The sequence below is a fragment of the Haliaeetus albicilla genome, chromosome 17 (assembly GCF_947461875.1).
Source record: "Haliaeetus albicilla chromosome 17, bHalAlb1.1, whole genome shotgun sequence".
In the NCBI taxonomy this organism is placed as follows: Eukaryota; Metazoa; Chordata; class Aves; order Accipitriformes; family Accipitridae; genus Haliaeetus; species Haliaeetus albicilla.
The window spans coordinates 4715804-4737486 of NC_091499.1; the positions used below are offsets into that span (position 1 = coordinate 4715804).

The 21683-nt window shown below is 43.1% G+C and overlaps 2 protein-coding genes and 1 long non-coding RNA gene across 8 annotated transcripts in view; 2 read left to right on the top strand and 1 right to left on the bottom strand.

The window, feature by feature from the left end:
• FAM135A (family with sequence similarity 135 member A) overlaps nucleotides 1-11310 on the top strand; it is a 111082-nt gene extending 99772 nt beyond the window's left edge. For all 4 annotated transcript variants that reach the window (XM_069804600.1, XM_069804601.1, XM_069804603.1 and 1 more), the window contains one exon: nucleotides 10498-11310. The gene's annotated coding sequence lies outside the window, so the exon portion shown is untranslated. The remainder of the gene's footprint in view (nucleotides 1-10497) is intronic.
• On the bottom strand, nucleotides 1768-18596 carry LOC138689529 (uncharacterized). Of its 2 annotated transcripts, none has more exons than XR_011328359.1 (3): nucleotides 18400-18596; nucleotides 8179-8352; nucleotides 1768-2373 (listed from the first exon to the last, which is right to left on the bottom strand). It is a non-coding gene; the product is annotated as an uncharacterized lncRNA (long non-coding RNA). The 2 variants fall into 2 exon arrangements; XR_011328360.1 differs by lacking the exon at nucleotides 18400-18596 and adding an exon at nucleotides 11338-12206.
• A 99-nt stretch (nucleotides 18597-18695) lies between these two features.
• The window catches only part of SMAP1 (small ArfGAP 1), an 88718-nt gene continuing 85730 nt past the window's right edge, over nucleotides 18696-21683 (top strand). The window contains exon 1 of one of the 2 annotated variants that reach the window (XM_069804605.1): nucleotides 18696-18943. In XM_069804605.1, coding sequence (XP_069660706.1) covers nucleotides 18826-18943 — 118 coding nt within the window. In that variant the 5' untranslated portion in view covers nucleotides 18696-18825. The remainder of the gene's footprint in view (nucleotides 18944-21683) is intronic. The other variant, XM_069804606.1, reaches the window with a different exon arrangement.

Sequence of the window (21683 nt, forward strand, 5' to 3'; positions counted from 1 at the left end):
AAGACTTTGACATGCATTTTCCAGGCATTAAGTCTCCCCATCAGCTATAGTCTTGGGCCTGTAAAAAAATCACATTTTTTAATGTTGCCATTTTTAGAATGAGAATGTTCAAAGCAGCTCTTTAAGGTCCTTACTTAACAAATTAATTCATAATAAAGCTGACATACCTGGCCATCAAAATGCAGTTCAAATCAGTGTTAGTCTTTGTCAAAATTAGGCGAGTTATGAAATGAACGGGTGGTCAGGTTAGTTCTACAAGCCAGATATGGAACTATTATTTACGCTGGGACTCTCTCCTAATCAGCTGCTTTAAAATTGAGTGACACCTAGCCGTCTGTGCTTTTTTCGTAATTAGTTGCAATGGAGGGAGGTGCCTCTAAAAACTAGTCTGTCTTAGTAGGGGGAGATGAATTCTTCACTACAGATGGTGAATGGGAAGAAGTTTTAAGTGTGTCCTCTCCATTAACTTTCAAGGCTGTGTAAATAAATGGCTGTCCTAAGCAAGATACCGCTAGATAGACGTCAGCTTCCTGGTGCTGACAGCAGAGAAGCTGCGGTGTCGGTGACCATGAGGTGTAAACTACTTGCTTCCTTCTCAGAGGACCTGCAGTGCTTTTGCTGCCTGTGCCCTTCCCAGACGCTGCTGGCAGCGAAGGGGACGTTCAGGGCCAGCTCTTAAGTGCCTTGTAAAAGGGAGTTTACTTCCCTTAAAGTGAGAGGAAGGAGGCTGAAGCGAAGACTTTAAATTCCTTCTGCCTGTCCACCTCCCAAACATGCCTTTGATGCTCCCTAAAGCATCATATAGCCAAGAGGGTAACACTGGATATAATTATATTGGGTGACAGCAAGTATCTCAGACCTAGGAAGTTGGGGGGTTTTCTTCCCTAACAAGGAAAGGGTGAAGTGCGTCAAACTAACAACTGTCTTCATCCAATGTGCTGCTGAAAGAGGGAGCCAGTATCAAGATAAAACTGGCTGACTAGAAAAAAATTAACATATTTGCTCAGCAAACCCTCAGTCTGTGTGACTTCCTCGTGAGAGCTTAAAGAACAGAGGATGGTGTGTTTCCAGTTTCCATTTGAAAGCTGGGGAAAATTTCACTGTCTCCTAGAAGATACGTGAACAAATGTTGCTTAGCTCAGGGAGCATCCTGCTTCTCGCCTATTTTTTTTCCCCCCAGGGCTTTCACTTGGAAGTTCTACAGTGTGTATGTGTGATTCTTAGATTTTTTTTTCCAGATGTTTTTCTTGAAATAGGACTGCAGTATAATGACAGGTAACTGTTTGGTCTGGCAGGCATATTGCTTCATCCTCCCTGTATATGGTGATGTCATTTTTTTCTGCCTTGTCATGACAGCTATAGCTCTATTATTATTAAATTGTATATTATTTAATCCTGCTTTTAATTCTTGCCATGCTTGAAGCCATTTTTTGATAGGTACCCGTAGTTCCTTTGGAGTAGTAACACGATACGTCACAAAATTAATTACAAATTGCAGATGTTTCTCCCTCTCCCTCCTTTCTCTGAAGGAAATCTTTTGATAATTTGTATTTTGTACATGAAGATCTTGTTGACGGTCAAATAAAAAAGGTAATCCCTGTGGACTGGAACTCCTCCATCCCTGAGTTGCATCTGACTCTCACATTCAGGTTCATTATTCTAGTAAAATGTAGCTCTTGTGGGAAGTCAAGGGTGCAAAGAGGGAGAAAGAGATGCCTCTAACAAGCAGCACCAGTCTCCCTGAAAGTTTTACACATAAACCCAAACTCATTTTAAGGCCTCCTTTAATTGGGCATTGTTGAAGGTGGCTTAGCTGTTACAGTTATGTTATTAAAACATTTTTTCAGAGCATGTAGCTGTGGTCCAGTCTGTCCAGTACGGACACACAGGTATGTCGGGGCAGTCCTGAAACAAGTCACTTAGGTGGTTTTTAGAGGTTGATGGCTTAGTTTGCACAGAGAAACCCAGTGCTAAGGCAGTACAGATCTGACTGGCAGGTACATTGTTGGCTCACCTGTGAGTGGTTGTGGGTAGAAACATCTCTTAAATGGCACAGAGCTTCTGGTAAATGGGCTTCCCAGAACATAGTGACATCATCAGTGATGCGCATGCCTGCTATGCGTGATGTCAGCTCAGACGCTGGACCTGACCTTTCCATTTGAGCAGCAGTTGCTTGGAATAACATGAGGTTGATCTCTGAGCTAGGCAGTTACCTTCTGGTCTTATACATCGCCTCCATTTTGAAGATAAGCTGGGATTTATTCCTTCTTAAGAACAGAGATCTCGGAGAGGCATCTGTGCCTGCCGCTGTTCCGGGAGATGTGCTGCGTCCTCTCGTCCCCTCGCTCAGGAGGACCTCTGATGGGAGAGCACCTGGCAGGGAAAGGCTGAATTACACACTGAACAGGTGGAGGAGGGCAAGCAAATGCGCATTTGGGCAGCTGATGACCAGATGGTCCTTCCTGTAAAACTATTCATAGTGAGGTGTGGGTAATACCAGCCGCATCGCAGAGGCCTGCTGTGCTCTGCAAACCCTGTGCAAGGAGAAAAAATGGAATACTCTAAGCAGGATTCACGCAGTGATTTGGTGCTTTGCGGGAAGCCAGAAAGCATAACAGTACAGGGATGCAAGGGAATAAAAAGTATTTAATCTCCCCGTATTATTGAAAACAAGGGGAGAGAATGAGATGACCGGAGCGTTATGTTAGCTTGCTGTGTCACTACACCTCTCTGAGGTAACCCTCTGTCTGTGTATTACTAACCAGTTGTTACATATTGCAATACTTGTGTCTTAAAATGCCTCATTTTGTGTTTTCTGGCCCGCAGCCTCATATACTTTGGAGCTGAAGAGAAGAAGAATGTTTAGATTGTTGCCACCAGCGGCAGCTTATTTGTGCCGGGGCAGACGGGCACCCCAGGAAGCGGTCACAGCCATTCACCAAAGGAGTGTTGTGGGAGCACCTCTGCTGCCGGCCCTGCGTGCACAGCGCTGAGGTCCACGAGCACTTTCAGCAGCGGGTGGGCTAACCTTTGCCAGCAGGCGCTGGCTGCGGGCATGGAGGGAGGGGAGGCAGGCGTAGGTTTCCACATCCAAATTGGCACCAGGATTTTCCCTGTCACAGCAGTGCCCGTGTTTTTTCTTTTGGTTTATGGGAACAAAAAAGGGTTATGTCCTTTCAACCGATGGCAGAGCAGCATTAATGATGGTGCTGGCATTATTTCAGACCACAGTGGCACCAGAAAACAGGACATTGGTTTGTTATCCCTCAGCAGAGGAAAGAACAATTGCTCCTGGTCTTTGGGAGAAAACTTGCTTTGTCATCTGCTGGCTGGGAGAGAAATGGCAAGGTATGGAATGACATGATGAGTGGGGGTGGGGAAATCTGGCAAGAAACCCCTCTGACATTTTGGGCTGCCTGGTCTGTAGGAAATTCTCGTACAACCTAATTTGGGAATAGCAGCCCAAATTTCACTTTGTAGTCCACAGAACCCTTTCCATCTGCTCTTCTTCAACAGCCAGACACATATTCATAAAACTTCAGAAGTGGTCTGGATGTCGTACTGTTCCTGGACACCCAACAAACTTCTCCTAAGCCTGTATTTGTGTTACTGGCCTTTTTTTTCTTTTTTTTTAAGTTAGGCTGTCTCCAAGGAAGTTGCCTTATCACAGCCAGTTTTAGCATGACTACACTGCTTTGCTAGACTCAAGGACAAGAGGCCTGGATTTACCATGGATTCTAGGAAGAGTTCAGTGTACTGGAGACTGGCCACTGATGCCTTGGTAATTTGCTGACATTGATTGGCACACAGGGGTTATTTTTACTTAGTACATGAGCAGCAGAATGTACTACAGTGCATCACTGGTGGCACACATCAAGAACAAGTTCTGTGGGAAGCCAGTCAGCTTAATTGCCTGTGAACAGTAAGAAATCATAGAATCATAGAATCATTTAGGTTGGAAAAGACCTTTAAGATCATCAAGTCCAACCATCAACCTAACACTGCCAAGTCTACCACTAAACCACATCCCTAAGTGCCACATCTACACATCTCTTAAACACCTCCAGGATTGGTGACTCAACCACTTCCCTGGGCAGCCTGTTCCAATGCTTGACAACACTTTCAGTGAAGAAATTTTTCCTAGTATCCAACCTAAATCTCCCCATGTGCAAGTTGCCCTCTGAACTACCTCAGCCACCACACAGCTAGCAGTCTGGACTCAGCATTTCCTGCTGAGTACTAGACCTCTCGTCTTCTCTGGCAAGACAAAATGTGTATGTTGTTCCTCTCCATGGAAGGAAATTATTTCAATAACAGCCTCCCACGCAGAGCTGAAACTGAAAACTGTAACTGTTTCTAGAACATGAATATCTACATACATTTGCATATCCTTATTCACATATATATATATACACACACCTAATACAGAAATGCTTGTGGATTTCATCCCTGTGTGGGAAGTTAGCGCTTCATGAAACCATTTCACAATGCATCAAAACTTGATAGATAACAATTATAATAAAATATTTTATGTAGTAAAACTACAGCTAATAGTGTTTCTTCTGGAGTTTGGTTAGTTATAAATATTTTATATCGTTTTGAAAACTGAAAAAGCTACAGGCAGATCAAGACTAGTGTAAAAAGCAAATGCTAATATCTCATTTCCACTATGGAGAAGCTGTTTAGCAAATGCACATTTTTTGTGGTCATGAAAGAGGCATCCTGATGGGATGCACCAAACTGTAAAGGAACTGTTAGCATCTGCTGGAACTATACCCAAAATCCAGCTAGGCCAGTATCCTTCACCTGACAGAGGTACCACCCAGTGCTTTGGTAAAAGTCTCCTTGTAGTGGGCACTTTGGAACAATGCTGGGACAATTTTCTGTTTCAGTCTTCCATTATCTCTTACCATGGTCTTACAGTTTAGCCTTTAAGCTATGTAGTTTTGCAGTACAGTTCTCTTTCAGGCCCCATGTTTCTCAAGCAGTCCTATGTCTTGTACACAAAATAAATTGGCAAGAGACAGAACTAATATACAAAGGTATAAATTAGCTTTGCAAACAATTTAAGGAGCATTTGATCAGCTTCTCCTCTGAAATTGTTTCTTACAGTTGATTTTTTAATGCTCTGATTAGTCAAGAGGACTTGTAGTGTTTCCTAAGTGGAAAAAGATAGTCAATAAAAAGATAAACATCATTAAAGAAAGTAATATAGAGAATAAATTAGAGACCTGATGAACTGTAACATTTTTACTGTATGTGAGACTGAATCCAATGTGAATAAAGATTTTTTTTTCCTCATTGCAAATATTCAACTGAAGCCATGTTGGGTATTTCCCATTTGTAGTAACAACGTCATTATGCTTTTAGAGTAATGGGAGAAGAAAATTTGAAATGCTGTCAGATGCAGTTCTATTTCTCAGTGGAGAAATCTCTCTTGAGTATATCAGTCTTTTGCTTAGTTCTGTTTTCAAAATTTACACTCATAGGTGAATCCTTGCATTTGCCTATTCATATGGCATTCAATCCTATTCATATATGTTATTTTTTATGACTTTTATTTCCACCTGAAATTCAAATAGGAACAGCATCTAATTTCCATCATCTGTATCCCACCCTCTAATTGTATGTGCCAAAACCAGAGGTTGGAGGCCTACGTCATTCTTAGTTTCTCCCCAGGTATGCACAGTTTGCCGTATCGCTGACATTAAAAACAATTCCTGGCCAAATATAGCCCATATTTCTTAGTCTTCTTATCCAGCTGAGGCTTGTGCAGCCTCTGTGCCTCGTGGTGTTTGCTCTTCTACCTGTAGGCTGTATTGCTGTTCTGCAACAGTCACAGAACTGGCACAAAATGCTTCCTTTGCATCATCAGTAAACAATGGGAAGAATTTGGAAAATATGTAGAGCCTAATACTCGGTAATCAACATTCTCTCAGTTTATGATCAACAGTGCTCAGAGGGCTGTGTCATATGAACTAAACCACGTCAGTCGTAGCTGAAGTGTGTTTAAGAACAAGAAAAACAAGGAAGAGTGCAAGAACAATGAAGACTGTGTATGAAGGGATTTATTATAGTTGGCTGATGGTGGGGAATGCCAGTTACTGCATGGAGTGAGGAATCAGGGTCTGCAGAGGACAATAGCAATTAAAAATTTCTTTGGAAATATGCTTGTACATATACCCCTTACATACTTCTTGAGTAAGAATCAACTCAAATGCAATATATTCACATAGTTTACCTCTCTAACGAAGTGGACAGGTATTGATACTCTTGGACACCAATCTGAGATATTTTTGAAGGCAAAGAAACGTGGATACTGTGTGCAGCCTGAGAAAGCATCAGAACAAAGACTAAGTGCTGAGGTCCCATTCTGCTGTCCAGGCTGCTGACACTTGCTGTGGGTTCATTGTTACATTAACATGTGTCTGTCCTCTCCCTCAATGAAGAAATAGGTATCAGCAGAATTTTGGAGAAATTATTGATCTAAACCCTTACAGTAAGAAGAAAGGATTATTTTCATTGCACATACAAGACAATGCAAGCTGAAATACATGAGAGAATCAATGAGGAACACAAGCATCCAGGCCAGGACGACACATAACATCAACAGTTTTCACAACTGGAGACATCTGAACTAAATCTGAGATAACACCATTCAGCCAGGTGAAGGTCAACCTATTTGTGAAGGAGTCCGTTTCTCAGACTCCCTAGCCGTCAACATCTGCAGGCTATTTCATACAGCACAGGGGCACATGTCAGAAAAAGCTACGTAACTAGGCTCCGCTGGAGGCCACGCAGGAGGAGAGAGAAACAGGAGAAGACTGATAAGCTGCATCTATCAGTTAGAGTGTGGTGAAAACAAACACACACTGTCCTCAGGCAAGTGACCTCTTGGCAACATCAGCTAAACCCCTGATTTTAACACACTAAACCACGTGTGTCACATTCAGTCTCTCTTACAGTGTGTGGATGTGGATACTTTGTCAGTTCTTGCGCGTCTTCCTCAGAACAAGTATGTCTGCATGTGACCGGAATAAAACTTCTTCTCAGAAGGAGAAATCTCATCTGTGCTTGTGCAACACCTTAGGCTCTTTTAACCACTTTAAAGCAGTTCTTTCCTGTAGCACTCAATACTTTTTCTCAGTTTTTACCCTTCCTGGAGATCTCTTTTTTTGTCGGGGTTTCATTAACATTAAAATCAGGTTAGTTGAAGGAAGAGAAATCCCATTTCTTCTTAATTTCAATTTACTATCAAGTTCTTCACTTTTCTAATAACAGCCAATATTTTTTCATAGTGTTTATGCTAAAAGTACAATTTAAACAAATTGCATCTATGGAAGTTGTTTATCTTTGAAATTTTAAAGCAAAACAGTAGGACTCCTCACATCAATCATTCACTAATAACAAAGCTTCACATTCTACCAACCATGCAGATTACATCTGATATATTTTTCAATGTTTTCCTTCATCCACATTTGAATTAATAAAAGTAAAAATACTTTAAAAAAAATTTGTTCTCTATTTTTAGTTTACTAAAGAGGGGCTTTTCCACAGCAGAAAATATGACCTTTTGGTTCTGACCACAGATGAAAGAAGGTAGCGTTAGGACTAAAAGAGAAGGCACCTCCACACATGTAAGTCCCACAGCTAAAGCAAGGCATATAGAGCACCCAGTGCATGCATTTTCAAGCCCAGCTGGTATGCACCAGCTGGGCACTTCTCAGCTGGAGACCAGCTCTGCAGGCTCTGCTGTCTTCACCCTGGTTTTATGAGCGGCAAGAACTTCCCAAACTTCATGAAATATTGCTGGCTGCAAACTGGCTTTAGCTGTAGCTTAGGGTCCCGCAGCCTCCTCCCAGATATTTACCTCAGAGTCTTGGGGACTCGCAAAGCCTCTTGCCATAGATCTCCTGCTTGAGCTGGCCAAACTGTCCATGCATCATCAGGCAGTAGTAGCATTTTTCTATCATCTGCTATTTCTCATACTGATGGCTCTTGTAGCATTTCTCACAGACAAAGTACTCTGGAAATACGCATCAGGCTGTTTTCTAATGCCCCCAAACTGGTTTGTGAATTAGGTACATTAAGAGTACTAGTCTAGATACAGAATCTAAGACACATGGGGTATTTTAGTCTCAGCCAGAAATTGGGTCAGATGTGGGAAAACCTGCTTACCTTCCAATTCTGCTCCCCTGATGTATCTCCTTGGGAGCTGCGATTCCAGGATGAGTCATGCCAGAAACTCTCCTGTATCTGAGCTTGATGCTGTAAAGGGTCAACAAGGTGAGATAGCTGCTCTCCAGTGCAGGAAGCAACTGTTTCCTTGAACCTCAAAATCCATGCCATCTTCTAAAAATAAATACAAAGCAGATAGATATTTCAGGAAGAACAAATGAGCACAAGGCAAACGCCTTCACCTTAATCCAAGCTCCAGGGATGCAGGACTTGATAATAAAATGTTCTTTAGCAGCACTTCACCTCTATAAATCTGATATCACTTTAAAAAGGAGGCCAGTACCTTATCTTCATCTTATAGATGGGGAAACTAAGCCCTTGGAGGTGGAGCGACTTAGTCAAAACCAGACTTGGGTCTGCCTGTATTGGGTTAGACCCCATTTCATCCAGACAAAAATGCTACCTCTACCACCAGGCACAGCACAGAAAAGTACAAGAAAACCCACATTACAGGTGTTGACACATCTGCCTGTGTGGTGCAGAAGTGAGGCTGATACAATTGTGTAGTTAGATCTTCAGTCCAAAAAAAGCCAGCGGAAATTATTTTTTCTTTCCTTTTATATAATACAAATAGGTTATGGAAATGTGTGCTACAAAAAAGATGAAAAAGCTCAGAATTGTAGTTTTAAATGATGCCATCAATGTCACGCAAACCACCCTGAAATTAGAGAGCCACTTAAAAAGCTTAGTTAATCTGTCATGTCTCTGAATGCTGCAACTCGAAGGACATGAAACCTTGTCTTTAACTATTGAAATGTAAAGAGGGAAAGTCACAGAGAAAATAAGACACTTGTATAACACTAACATGGATAAATTTCAATACTGGTGTGACACCCAGGGAAATTTTCTCCTTGGTTATCTGAGGCGCAGGCAGGATGATTCAGCTGAAACCAGAGGAAGCTGTGAATTGCTTGCAGTGTTTTGACTTTCAGGGGACTTCAGAATCATCAGGGAGACAGAAAAACCCACTGCTGTTCTTGAGAGATTTCATGGAAAACAGACACAAACTAGAAATGAAATTAAATATTTATTAACATCCAAATCTAATCAAACTAAAAAACACCCTCTCCCATGGAAATAGCAGAGGAAGACACCTGTCCAACACCCTTCCCTTGGATGCAATTTTAATCCATTTTTATTTTGCATTCTTCCATTGGTTAAAAGTCATACTATCATCATAAGTCTTCCCTGAGTGAGTTGAAGGGGTTCAGCAGTCCATCTTAGCACTCCAATTAGGATTTCTACTGCATAGTGTGTCAAAAGGATGACATTTTACGTAGCTGCATGATTATCAGAATTTAAGAACCGTTGTCGTTAGGTAAGATCTAAGATTTGTTAGAACTATACATTTAATTGACACCACTTAGAAGTACACAACGATTTTATTTTAATCTTAACTCTTGTTAATTCACTTATTAAGAGCCTTCTGCTAAGGCTGCCCACTTGTACTTCATAACAAAGAGAACACCAAAAGTCTTATCTGGCATTAAAAAGCTGTCATGGACATGAATGCTTTACATGTGGATATTCAAGACAATTCCTATCAGACTGTATGATAGTAAGAATACATAGAGATAATGGCTGACCTTGGGTGTGTCATTTAAACTGAAGATTCAGAGATGATCTCGCATCATCAGAGTTGTAAGGACGACATTGCTCATTACAAATTATCCTTTAGAGAGCGAGTGATTATGTCCTGCCTAGCACTAGACTATTATTAAATGTGCTGTATTAACACAACAGCATTTAAATAGAGCTCTGAGTCTAAATTATCCTGACAAGTGTTACACTGGACACCTGATTTCAATAATCTGCATGTTCCAGGTCATTCCTGCAACTGGTCCAATTAAGAAAGGCCCCTTCTGCACAGTGTCCAAGAACATGAGCAGGGTCTAGCAATGTACTAAAGCTATTTGTATGAAGCAGCAGTGGTTACAGCATGACTTAAAAGTTTTTCTTGCCTTTCCTGCAATAGGAAAGGTAGTTAGCACTCCATACTGTGGGCTCTGGCCTGCACTTGCTGAGGAACAGAAACCGTCAGTTCTATTGCTCCATGCACTTACTCCTGTCTTCACAGAATCAAGTATGGAAATTTAAAAAAAAGCAGTGCTTGTTAAATAATGATCCTCTTTAGTAGACTCAACATGACATATAAGATACACTTACATCTACTTTTTTTTTTTTTTAGCCTAGAATCTCTCTGCTTTCTTTTTTATTCATTATTTTATAGTACTCGGTAACATGCTTCATATTTTTCAGGAGACAAATCCCTCCCTCAAAGACTTGCAGCGCATACTGGAACTCTGCATGGGAGTAAAGCCTGAAAATAGACCATCCTTCTGCACTTCAAAGGCCCTAGAATAATCTGACAGACAAGTGACATTGAAGAACACAAAATGAAGATTCAGAAGAAAGAAATGAGTTATGGAAAGTAGATCTTGATCTTGCAGTCAAACAAATGGACATTGTGTAGATTGTTTTTAGAAATGAGACATAGGATTTGTCTTGGAGTCTCTAACAGTCTTATTACTACAAACTGTTTTTAAATCTGCGCTGTGATTTTTACATGATTAATCTTTTCCTTTTTCATCTCTGTAACTTCTGCACCCGTTAGCTAGCTGGACTTTTTGTTCTATAACCTTCTCCTTTTACTTCCTAAGTAAAAAGATTGTTTCATATTCAGTAAATTAAACACATGGCTTTCAACGTACGTCTCAGGACAGTATACTTTTCTTCAAGAAAAAGAAATACGGTTTCCAGATAAAACATCAGAATGAAATAAACACAGAAACAATGTGCCTTTGGGGAGTAAGAAAACACTCCAGGGCTGATTATATTTGCCAGAACGTTGAACATGGACTCATCAGATTGATTAAGTCTGTCATAACAGCAAATCATTAAGCCATAAAAGAGAAAATTCAATATACTTTCTAGAGAGAGAAGTCTATTTTTAAATAATCAAAATAATATGGCTTTTAGAAAACCCCCGTTGCTTTGCTGTACTAGTATTTTGAGCAGGACTTTGATGTCAAAGATGCTATAGTAATAAAAGCACAGACATTGCAATGTTAATTTTTCTTTTTTTATTACATGACATACCTATCTGGGCCCGTGTCAGTAAAGACAAACATGCTAGGTCAGGCGTAACCAGTGCCATACAGCACAACAGGGCAAGGAAACAGCTGAGGGGCAAAGGACCAGCATAGATTCTGTACAGAGAGAAAAACACTTCTTGAAAAGCAATGCAGTTACAAGGGGGTTTCCACAAAAACTTCCCTATTCTGTGAAAACCTGATCTAGAGGGAATTCCAGAGTCAGCCTAAAGCGAGGCAGGAAAAAGATGAAGCAAGCTAGCGAGCTGGAGGGAATCCCAGACAGTGAGACGCTTGTCCAGAGAGATCCTGTTCTCTTCCGTACACTGCGTAGGGCCATGCAGCTCTTCAAGAACTGCAAATTCTTGGGGTCAGAGCTCATATTGTCCTGACATCCCACTTCCTGTGCAGTATGACTGCAATTTTTGTACACAAAACAAGGAAAACATCACAGCAACCATCACTGATTTCATGCTTCAGGAGGCAGCCACCCAGAAGATTTTTTTAGCTGCCAGATGTAGCCACTGCCCTGTGAACATATCCAAGTAGGTTTCTCCTCAGGTGATTGATCACAGAAGGGCTGAAGGAAGAGATTTTTTTTTTTTTTTCTTTTTAACAGTAAATCACTTTTCTAATTTCTTGAGTATCCAGTGGCTGAGGAGAAACATGTTCTCCTGCAGATATGAGCTCAGTTTGTGAGAGCTAGGGACATTCTTTTATTGATAAAAGACTCCCTGCTCACTAAAAATATCCAGCTTTTGAAGTAGAAATGATCCTTCTTCAGCATCTTAGGACTTCAGAGAAACTCAGAAGCCAGTATGATTTGCTATGACCCCACCCCCTCAGCCTCCCCTAGTATGAAATTATCTTGAAGGAGAAAAAGTGTTTAAAATGTTTCTCCTCAACATTTCCACCTCTCTGAGGAAGATTCTACTAAGACAAAAATAGGTAGCATTGGCAGGACCACTGCAGACTTTCAAAGAGGCAAGATCTAACATGCAATTATTAGTTGCTCCTTATCATAAGGGGCATTGAAAAGATACACACTGATTTATTTACACTAGCATTTAAACAGTACTCCAGAAAAGAGAAGGAAAAACATACTGTTACAGAGGAAAAACCATCTCAAAAGCTATGTATATATAAATTCTCTTCTGTCTGCAACAGTCCAAAGCTTGCAATTCATCAGCTAGTCTTTAACCTGCACTCTCTGTAAGTTCGTGATTTCATTGGGGTGAAAAAATGGGCTAAATGAATCACAGTTCCTATTGTTGAAGAGCTAAAATTAAGATTTGTTCCACGTGAAGCCAAGATCAAAAAATGTCCTAGCTTTAGTGTCTATCCTGTCGTTTACCCAGTCAACAAAACACTTTAAGCTTCAAAGACTACCTTTTGCACAGTAGCACATGAAACAGTAACAATGATGGAGCTCAGCTGTCCCTCCTTCTATTTACTTTCCATATTTCTCCCTAATCTTTCAAATTTATGATTTTGCAACTGATTTTACATCTGATTATTGCTCTTCTTCTTGGCTAGATATCAAGGACTACTGATACCTAAGGCTGGTATTCTTATCCTCAAAGCCTGAGTAAGCCAAATGCATGACTCACAAAGTTCCATCTAACAGTCTCTCTGTTCAAAAAGCCCAATCTTAGAATGAGATAAATTGAAATGAAAAGATTCAGGCTGAAACATACACATAGCCTTAAATAGCTGAAAATACGCCGTGAGCTTGGAAAGTGCAAAGCATTTAATTTTTAAGATCTCTTCCATGCTTCCATTGGAACCATATGGAGCTTCCATTTCCTTATATTCTACACCTACACTATCCTACACTATAATCCACACTAGAATATAGTGGCCAAATACATGCAGTAGTTTAAAACATAATTGTATATATGCATATTAGCTCTACAGTATGGTATTTTTTTTCTGAGCTTACACAATTATGACTGACAGCAAAGCTCATTGAAATGTATTTAGTCATTTGCATCCATCGGTTTAATTTATAGTCACCTCCCAGGTGCTAATTTGTATTTACAATTACAATGCAAATTTACTAATAACTCTCAAGAAAACAAGATTGTTGGTGAAGCATCATCATGTGCTGGGATGTCACTAGATGATGCCACTTCATAAAAGATGGAGATCCCTTTCTAGTTTCAAGAATTTCTGTCTTAATTTTCAGGAGTGCAAACACACTGCAATCTTTCGATTTCAGTGTATTTCAAATGCTCAGCACCTATAGAAATTAGACTGCATTATCTGGCATGTCATAGTGTCGATAATTCACTGAATACCTGGTGCTCTGTCTCTGCATAGAAGTAAAGGAAGAACCAAGAAACTGGAAGAAAAATTTAATACCTCTAACATCTCTCCAGTCAAGCTGCTGTACAGAAACTAGAAGAAGTCACTGAAAATGCAGCCTCGCCTATAAATCTTGCTCCTTTTATACTTTTTAACCATCTCAGCACTGACACTGTAACTGTTTGCTTCACTGGCCAGGCAGTTAAGTGCTCAAACTGTAAGAATACATGACTTATGCCACTCCTGGAGCAAGCCCACGACGGTTATCGATCAGACTTCCAATTGCAGTGACCCTACAAGGCTGTCAAAGATTTAATACCCATTTTGGGGATGATGAGGTAAAATCTTGTTACTCCTATGTATCGTAGTATTGTCAACTATGGTTTAGACAGTCTTGTCCGTAACAACTTTTGCATCGCATAAGGATTCTTTTTATGGTATCAATACATTCTGTCCTGTATAGTTTAAGTTTTGTAAAGCATAAATTAATGTAAGTATTATGTTCAAATATACACATGGTTTGTATATTAACATTAAAAAGGTTTATCAAAGCAGAGTTAAAATTGAGCTTTGAAAACTAAATTTTCTGATTTTCAAAGGCTGGGGCTTGTTGGGTTTTTTTTGTAAAAACATTGTGGTTTTTAACACTCTTGAATTTGTTTGTGAGGCTGGATTCTTCTTTTTAAGCAAAGAATAAAAATATGAGGAAACCTTTGGTATAGTTTTAGATTCCCTGATACAGATGCTTTTTCATGTAATGTCAAGTTACTATAGCTTCCTCTCTTTTTTTTTTGATGGAAGATATCAGAACTAGAGCTGGGCAGGAATTTTCCTACACAAAGTACACTGCTGAAAAATTCTCATTAATTAAAGACAACACTGAGAATTCATTTCTTAAATGTCTAACTTTTGTACGCTCAGGTAAGAGGCGGTCACCCTCTCTACCCTTTAGAGTCAATGAGGAGACACAAATGATCCGGAAAGTGATTCACCTCCTTCTAACACCAGCCCTTCCAGATGGTAATTCAGCTCACCCCAGTCAGTCAGACACCTGTCTGAGAACAAGACAAACCACCTCCAGGAATGTCTGTTTCCCTCCACTGGCTATCAAGGGTAGACAGGGTGACTGGCTCATAGCTCAAGATTTTCTTAAGTCTGTGACAGAAATTCCATCTAAAGTGTTAGCTGAAATACAGTGGTTAAGGCTAACTTTTCAGGTTCTGTCGTTCTCTGCCAGCCAAGGACTGCAGGTACCATGTTATCTGACCCCACGGGCTGCCCAGACTCCACGGCCTGGAGAGCCAACTCGAAGAGTTGAGTTTCAGGAACATTATCGAAATGTCCATTTCCCAGGAAGTTTTTTTTTATATATACATATATATATATTTGTTTGTTTGTTTGTTTTCTTAAGAGCATGAAAACATCTGAAGCACCAAGGTTTCTTATGAATCAGAAATTCTCAAACACAACAACTCTAACTGGAACCCTATTTATTTCTGGACTTTGATATTTGAGGATGAGGCATTAGAAAAACACAGCTATTTTAACACCTGGTTTCAATCCAGTTAATAACTTTGCACCTGATACATTCTCCCCCATTAAGTCAAATTTATGCTAATAATGTCCTGATTAGCAAATACTATTTAAAGCTGGTTTATGGGATGATTTCTGAATAAGGTAGGTGTCTAGTTGCAGTGAATTTCAGCTATCAGATTGTAAGACAACATGAACTTCACAAATTATCTATAGGTATCCCTGCAAAACAGTGGAATAGCCTACAGGATGACAAGTAGTGGCAGCTAGGAAGAAGTCTTTTTCACGCTGGGTAAATCTGTGCTTTTACCGAACACAACACAACCTCTAGTATTGGAAACTGCAGAACTCCCGTATTTAAGTTACTTTACGGAAAATTCAGTTAGCCACATGAATCTCACTCGACTCTGAAGATACAGGTCTTGAAACACAAGAGTATGTACTTAAACAATTCCAAAGCTGGATTGTATAGGCTGTCTCTGCAGGGCTTAATGAAAGGTGAAGCAAAGGGCACCAAGCTGACAGGCTCAGCACGACAACTGTGTATCTTCTCCTTCTGAAGGAGCCTTAGGTGGTGACATCTCTGGCCTCTCTGCACTGTATTTCACGGCATGGTGTGGGCAGACCTTAACCCATTCTATAAATCATACTGTATCCTGAAAGACATCTTCTCTTTTTTTCTCCCTCTGAAAAATGCTTCAGGCAATAACTTCTCAACTACAACACTATTTCTCTTTAGGATCTAGAAAAAGCAGCAAAGGCACAGAAAGGATACATTTTTGTCTTCCTTAGATTCATTTGAGTTCTTAGGGAAATACCTAATAGTGCATTTATAGCATGCTGTTTTCAAAGCACTATCTATTAAAATATTAATAAGCTATTCATCGCAGCCCTATAGTGAAGCAGGTGATTTCGTATTTCTACTACTTTACAGAAGCACGGATAAGTACTTCGAAGGAAAGGATAATTTTCAGAGCTGAACAGAAGCAGCACATCATGCTCGACAGTTAGAACAGGATATCCCATATCAATCCACCCAAGCATGCGCACAAAGCGGGAGTTAGACCCAGGAAATACGCAATCAGGACATCTAGTTTTAAGGCACTAAGGGCCAAAGCACACACCAAACAATACACTTACTCTGCACTTGTGTAGGTTTTTTCAAGCACAGGAGCTGCATCAATAGCCACTTTTCATGGCAAGTATCACTGTATTAATTTTAGAATCAGAGAAACTGATGCACATTAAATTAAACCAATTGCTCAAAGCTATTTGATACCTTCTGGCAATATGGTAGAGAGTTTCAGACTACATGTATTTACACATCAAGTCTGTCACAACATGCAAAAGCAACTACTATTTTTTTTTTTTCTAAAATGGCAGTGCTGCTGCTTACCTAGTGTATGAGGGGCAAGTTCACCTACTTTTCTCTCTCAGGGAATTCCTACCCACAGCTCTTGCCTTTCTGAAAAACACTGTGTTCCTTAGAGCCCTGGGATGACGGCAAGGAGTAGAGGTATTTGCTGCTCTTCTAGCTGAAGCTAGTTTTCTCTACAAAAAAATCCAATAATTAAAACCACTTTGGGCTAGAAAAGGAAAACAATTGTATGCTTGTAGGTAAAGTATTCAGCTAGAAGAAGTCAGTCCTGTTTAATGTCATGTTTAAGCAGCCAGGACTTCTGTGCCCCAATAATTGAGTCCCTAGCCAAGTATGGCTAATATCAGTCTACATTAACATTTGTTTTACACTCCTTCTGGTGCAGTAAGTCTTTGGAATTAGGCACGGCGGTCAGGCAGCTGCAGCTCAACTTTGTTATGCCACTCTGTATTTTTATTTTTAACCCTTAATGCCCACCTCCAAGTAGGATGCTAAACCATCTCTTAGAATTATGCATCAATACCACATCCTCATTTTGCAACCTCATACCCAATAACTCACTGGCCAGGACACTCTCAGCCTATGGGCAGACCTTAACTCCCTGCTTTATTTGAGGGAGATCTAAACACATTCTCCCATGTTAGATGCTAGATTAACTACTAATTAACTTGATGTGCAGTATTCTCAGTTCTTGCCATTATAACTCTTCCAAAATGATTAGTTCACCATTGGATCTGAGAAAAAGAAAGATATAGAGAATGATTCAGTAATTTAATGGCTGAGAGTGAAAAGACCTGAATTTCCATCTGCCTCACTTAAGTATTTTATAGGCTATATATAGGCTTCAGCTCTTTCCAGAAGGGTTGGATTAGAGGGAAAAAAAACCAAAGCAAACTAGAATTGAGCTGACAAAAAAGATGTTACCAGTGAACAGACTGAAAAGAGTACTCGGCAGAGGCAAAAGGACCCAATATGAAATGGAGAAAGGGGAGACTAGAGGCACGGTACTTAAGAGGGGGAAAGCGTAGCGGTGCGCAGCCTCGGCCGCAGAAAATCAGCCTGGGCTACACCTTCGGCAGGTGCTTTGGGTTCAACTCACAGAGCAGCCCCGGGATCCCACTCCACCTTCCTCAGAGCCCCACACCACCTCAGCGGGGGTGAAAAAGCCCCGGTCTCCTTATTGCAAGGTCTCTGCTGCCCATAACGGTTTTTTACAGACGGAAACGCGTACTCTCGCAGAAAGTTCAGAGGGCAAATTCATGCTATGGCAGTGCCCATTCAATCAAGAGGCTGTAACAGCTTTTTTTTTTCCCCTCCCCAGCACTGGTGTGGGGAAGGAGACGCCTGCCCAAGGACACAGGACTACCTCATACCACCGACACCGGCCGATCCCTTGGCTGCGCGTTTTGGGGTATTTTCCACCTGCGGGTTCCCACCCGGAGAGGGACGGGCTAACCGCTCCCTCGTAGTCCAAGGGTGAAACAACTGCTTTAAACAGCCGGAGGCACAGATCCACCTTCCCACAGACGGAGCCTAGGCTGACCACACCGAGGAGCCCGACCCAGGCAGGTCTTCCCGCCTGGCGTTCCCCAGCGGGGGTGAGGCGAAGACGGGCGGGTTTGAGGCCGGCAGGGCCCGAGGGCAGCGGCGCCCGCCCTCACGGCGAAGCCCGGGACTACGAGAAAGGCCCCAGCACCCCAGCCGGGTCGAGAACCGGGGGAGGAACGTCCCGGGGCTCCCGGCCGCCTCACAGCCCAGCCCCGGCCGCCAGCCGTCAGTGAGGCGCGAGGCGCCGTCCCTCAGGCCTCCCGCGGGGCGGGGCCGCCCCGCCCCACCCCGCACAGGTGCTACCTGGAGGGCGGGGTCACCCGCCGGCGGACGGATATCAGTTTCTCTCGCACAGGCGACCCTTCGTTCCGGGGTTAATCCCCTCCGTGCCGCTTACCAAAGCCGAGCCAGGGCGGAGCGGCGCCTCCTCGCCTCCGCTATTCCCCTTGGGAAAGCCCCGCGAGGAAGGGCGGCGTGGCGGCGGCGGCGGCGTTAGGACCTGGCGGACTATTTTTTTCACCCCCCCCTCAATCTTTCGGCGAGAGGGGGCACGAGCGAGTCAGTCAGTCAGTCAGCGAGCGGGGGAGGCGGATGCGTCTGCGGCCGTAAGTAGTTCCGGTTGAGGAAGTCGGCGCTGGCGGCCGCCGGTTCCCGTGGCTGCGCCAGGGCAGGAGCGACGCGTCCCCAGCGGTGCCGAGACCGCCCCGGCCCCGCTCCAGCCCCGCCGCCATGGCCACCCGCTCCTGCCGGGAGAAGGCGCAGAAGCAGAACGAGCAGCACCAGGCCATCCTGGCCAAGCTGCTGCGGGAGGAGGACAACAAGTACTGCGCGGACTGCGAGGCCAAGGGTACGGCGGGGCGGGGGGAGGCCGGAGGCGGGAGGCGGGAGGGCCGCCCCCCCCCCCCCCCCCCCCCCGTCCACCACCTCCCACCTCAGCTCGGGGTCCCGGCTCCGGGAGCGGGGGTTCGGCAGCGAGGCCCGGGCAAGGGCCGCCGCCCGGCTCCACGTCCGCAGGGGCGGCGGCGGCGGCGACCGGCCCTTCTCCCGCAGGGGCGGCGGCAGGGAGCTGCGCGGCCCGGGGAAGGCAGGCAGACCTCGGGGTCGGCCGCCGACCCGTTCCCGCTTGCCCGCCCTCCGGCCGGCAGCCCCTCGCGGCGTGAGGGTCCGTGCGGCGGCTGGCCTGGCCCGTTTTTTCCTGAAGTTCGACGGGCCCAGCCTTCCTCCCGCCCCGGCAGGTGTGGATCGGGCCGGCGATCTCGCCCGGCCGAGGCGAGGGCAGGTGCCCGAGGAGTTGGGTGTTGGGCGCCCGAAGCAATGCCCTTCGGTGTCGGCTCAGTCCCGCCAGCGCCAGGCTCTGCGAGCCTGGACGTTAGTCGTGTCGGAGATCCGGCTGTGGTGGTGAATGGGATTTTAAAGATCGTATCGCTGTCAAATCTTAACCTCGGGTTGGTCTGGTAATTCTGTTCCGCACCAAAGTACGCCTGTATTTGCGTTTGTGTTTGCCTTGGGTTCTGTGGCTTTGAAATGGAAAAAATGTAGCAGCACATCCCTCTTTCATCTAGAGTCGGTTCATTAAGATGTTACCCTCAACAAGATGATTGCACAGCAAGTTATTGTTTTAAGTATAATACTTCCTGAACGACAGCCGGGTGTTCGCGCTGTATGATTAGCTCCACAGTTGCCTTGTTCAGTCCTTCTGCGCCTCAGCGGGAGGTTAGCTATGGTGAGCTGGTTTGAGCAACCAGAAATGGTACTGTGTAATGTCCCTTTCCAATCTGTGCACGCTACTTTTTTACCATGGACATAAATTGTGCAGTGCCTTGCACAATGCTGTTATCTCATACACCAGAAACGCAGAAATAAGACTTCTTTTTCCTAGTATGTAGCCGTAAGAAGTATATAGTAGGGATTACACCAAAGATAATAAATCTTTATATTTTGCAAGTAACTCTTCTTAAAATCATTTTCTAGCACAGCTGTTCTTGCCCCCAGACTTGTGGTCACTATGTAAAAGGCTCGTAACCGGTGGTTTTCTGTAAAAATCATGCTTGTATGTTTTGTGCGGTTTTGGCCCTTGAGGTTTCCATGCTGAATGTTGCTCGGAGTTGTTTGCTGATGGAATTCCATACGTGTGTTGTTCATAGTGTGGGCCTTGGAGCTGGGTTGCTCAACAGCAGAGTGTGGAATTCTCCAACTAATTTTTGTCCCGTCTTCTGCGTTCCCTCTTTCTAATCATCGCCTGGTCAAAGTATCGTTTGTAAGTCTCTGTAGTCCTTGGTATCTTTTGGCACTTGAGTTCAGCAATGCTGACGCTCTGAGCTTCCTCCTTCTTATATTTGTATTATTGAGTATCTTTATCCACTGTACTTTTCTTTGATACTTTCATACCTCTCTTCTGTCACAAGAGCTTTCTTTCATAAGTTCAAGCTTTGATGTATCTTGAGTTTGGGGTTTTTTTCTCTTCAGGTTCTGGGAGGACCTACCAATCTCTTGACCAGGCTGTCTTTTGCTAGTACCTGTAATTCAGGTTCCATCTTTCTAGTAAATTATTTTACTTAGCCACCTTACTGAAATCTGACTGCGCTTCTGAGGAATTCCGTTTTCTCTTTTGCTCAACCCCACATCTCCCTTGCTGTCTCTCTGTATGCCAGAGGCATGGCTTGCTTTCACGCTGTCCCTCAGGAAGGCTGACATGAAAATACCGTGTGATGCGATGTGAGCTTACAACGTTGAGGGAATTGTGTGTTTTTTGGTTTTATTTTTATTCTCTTTCTCCCTTCAAGTTTAATTTGCACTGGTCTCATCCTGTTCTGGCAGTTCTTAAGTCTTGTGTTGTATTAGCTTTGTAATGCCATCTGCCTTTGCCTGTACTCCTGTAGTTAAGTGTATGGTTTTCTTATAGTTGGAGGGGAGAGTGTGGAATGATGAACTTATTTTAGTTTCAGCTGGTCTAGAGGCACTTGACTTAGAGATGGTCGTATATGGACACTCTGTGTAGATTCCTTTCCTTAAGTTTAGGAAGTTTCCTTCTAGGAAGGACAGTTGTGTGAACAATCTTGAGATGCCTCTGCTACACCCTGAAGTCTAGACTTATGTATACTTCCAGAAGACATGTGGCTCAGAAGAAAAAACACGATCAGTTGTTTAGTTGAAAATCAAGCTTGCCATGAGCATGTAATGCCACTGTTGAACTCTTCCTCCTTTTATCAGTCTTTGTTGAAACTTCCTGTTGACCCAAAGAAAAGGAAAAGTGAAGGATACTTCTTTCAGTTGCAGCCAGCTGTTTTTTTCTAATATGTTTCACACTTAATCCATGGTGGTTGAGTGCTCATGACTTGCTGCTGTCTGGCAAAGTTGTAGTTTTGCTAGTCCTGGTATGCAGTGATGTCTGAGGCAGCAATTTTTAACATGGCTCTCTTCGCTAACCAGAGTCTGTGAGCTGTCTGCATGGCTTTCCCCAGACTGTGACAGTCTCCTTCACCTCTTGCATCACTAACAGCATCCATTTCATCTCTGGTCATGTTTGTCATTAGTCTGGAGTTCCCTATTGCCAGTTCCACTAGAGATTCTCTTCGTCCTGGGTTCTA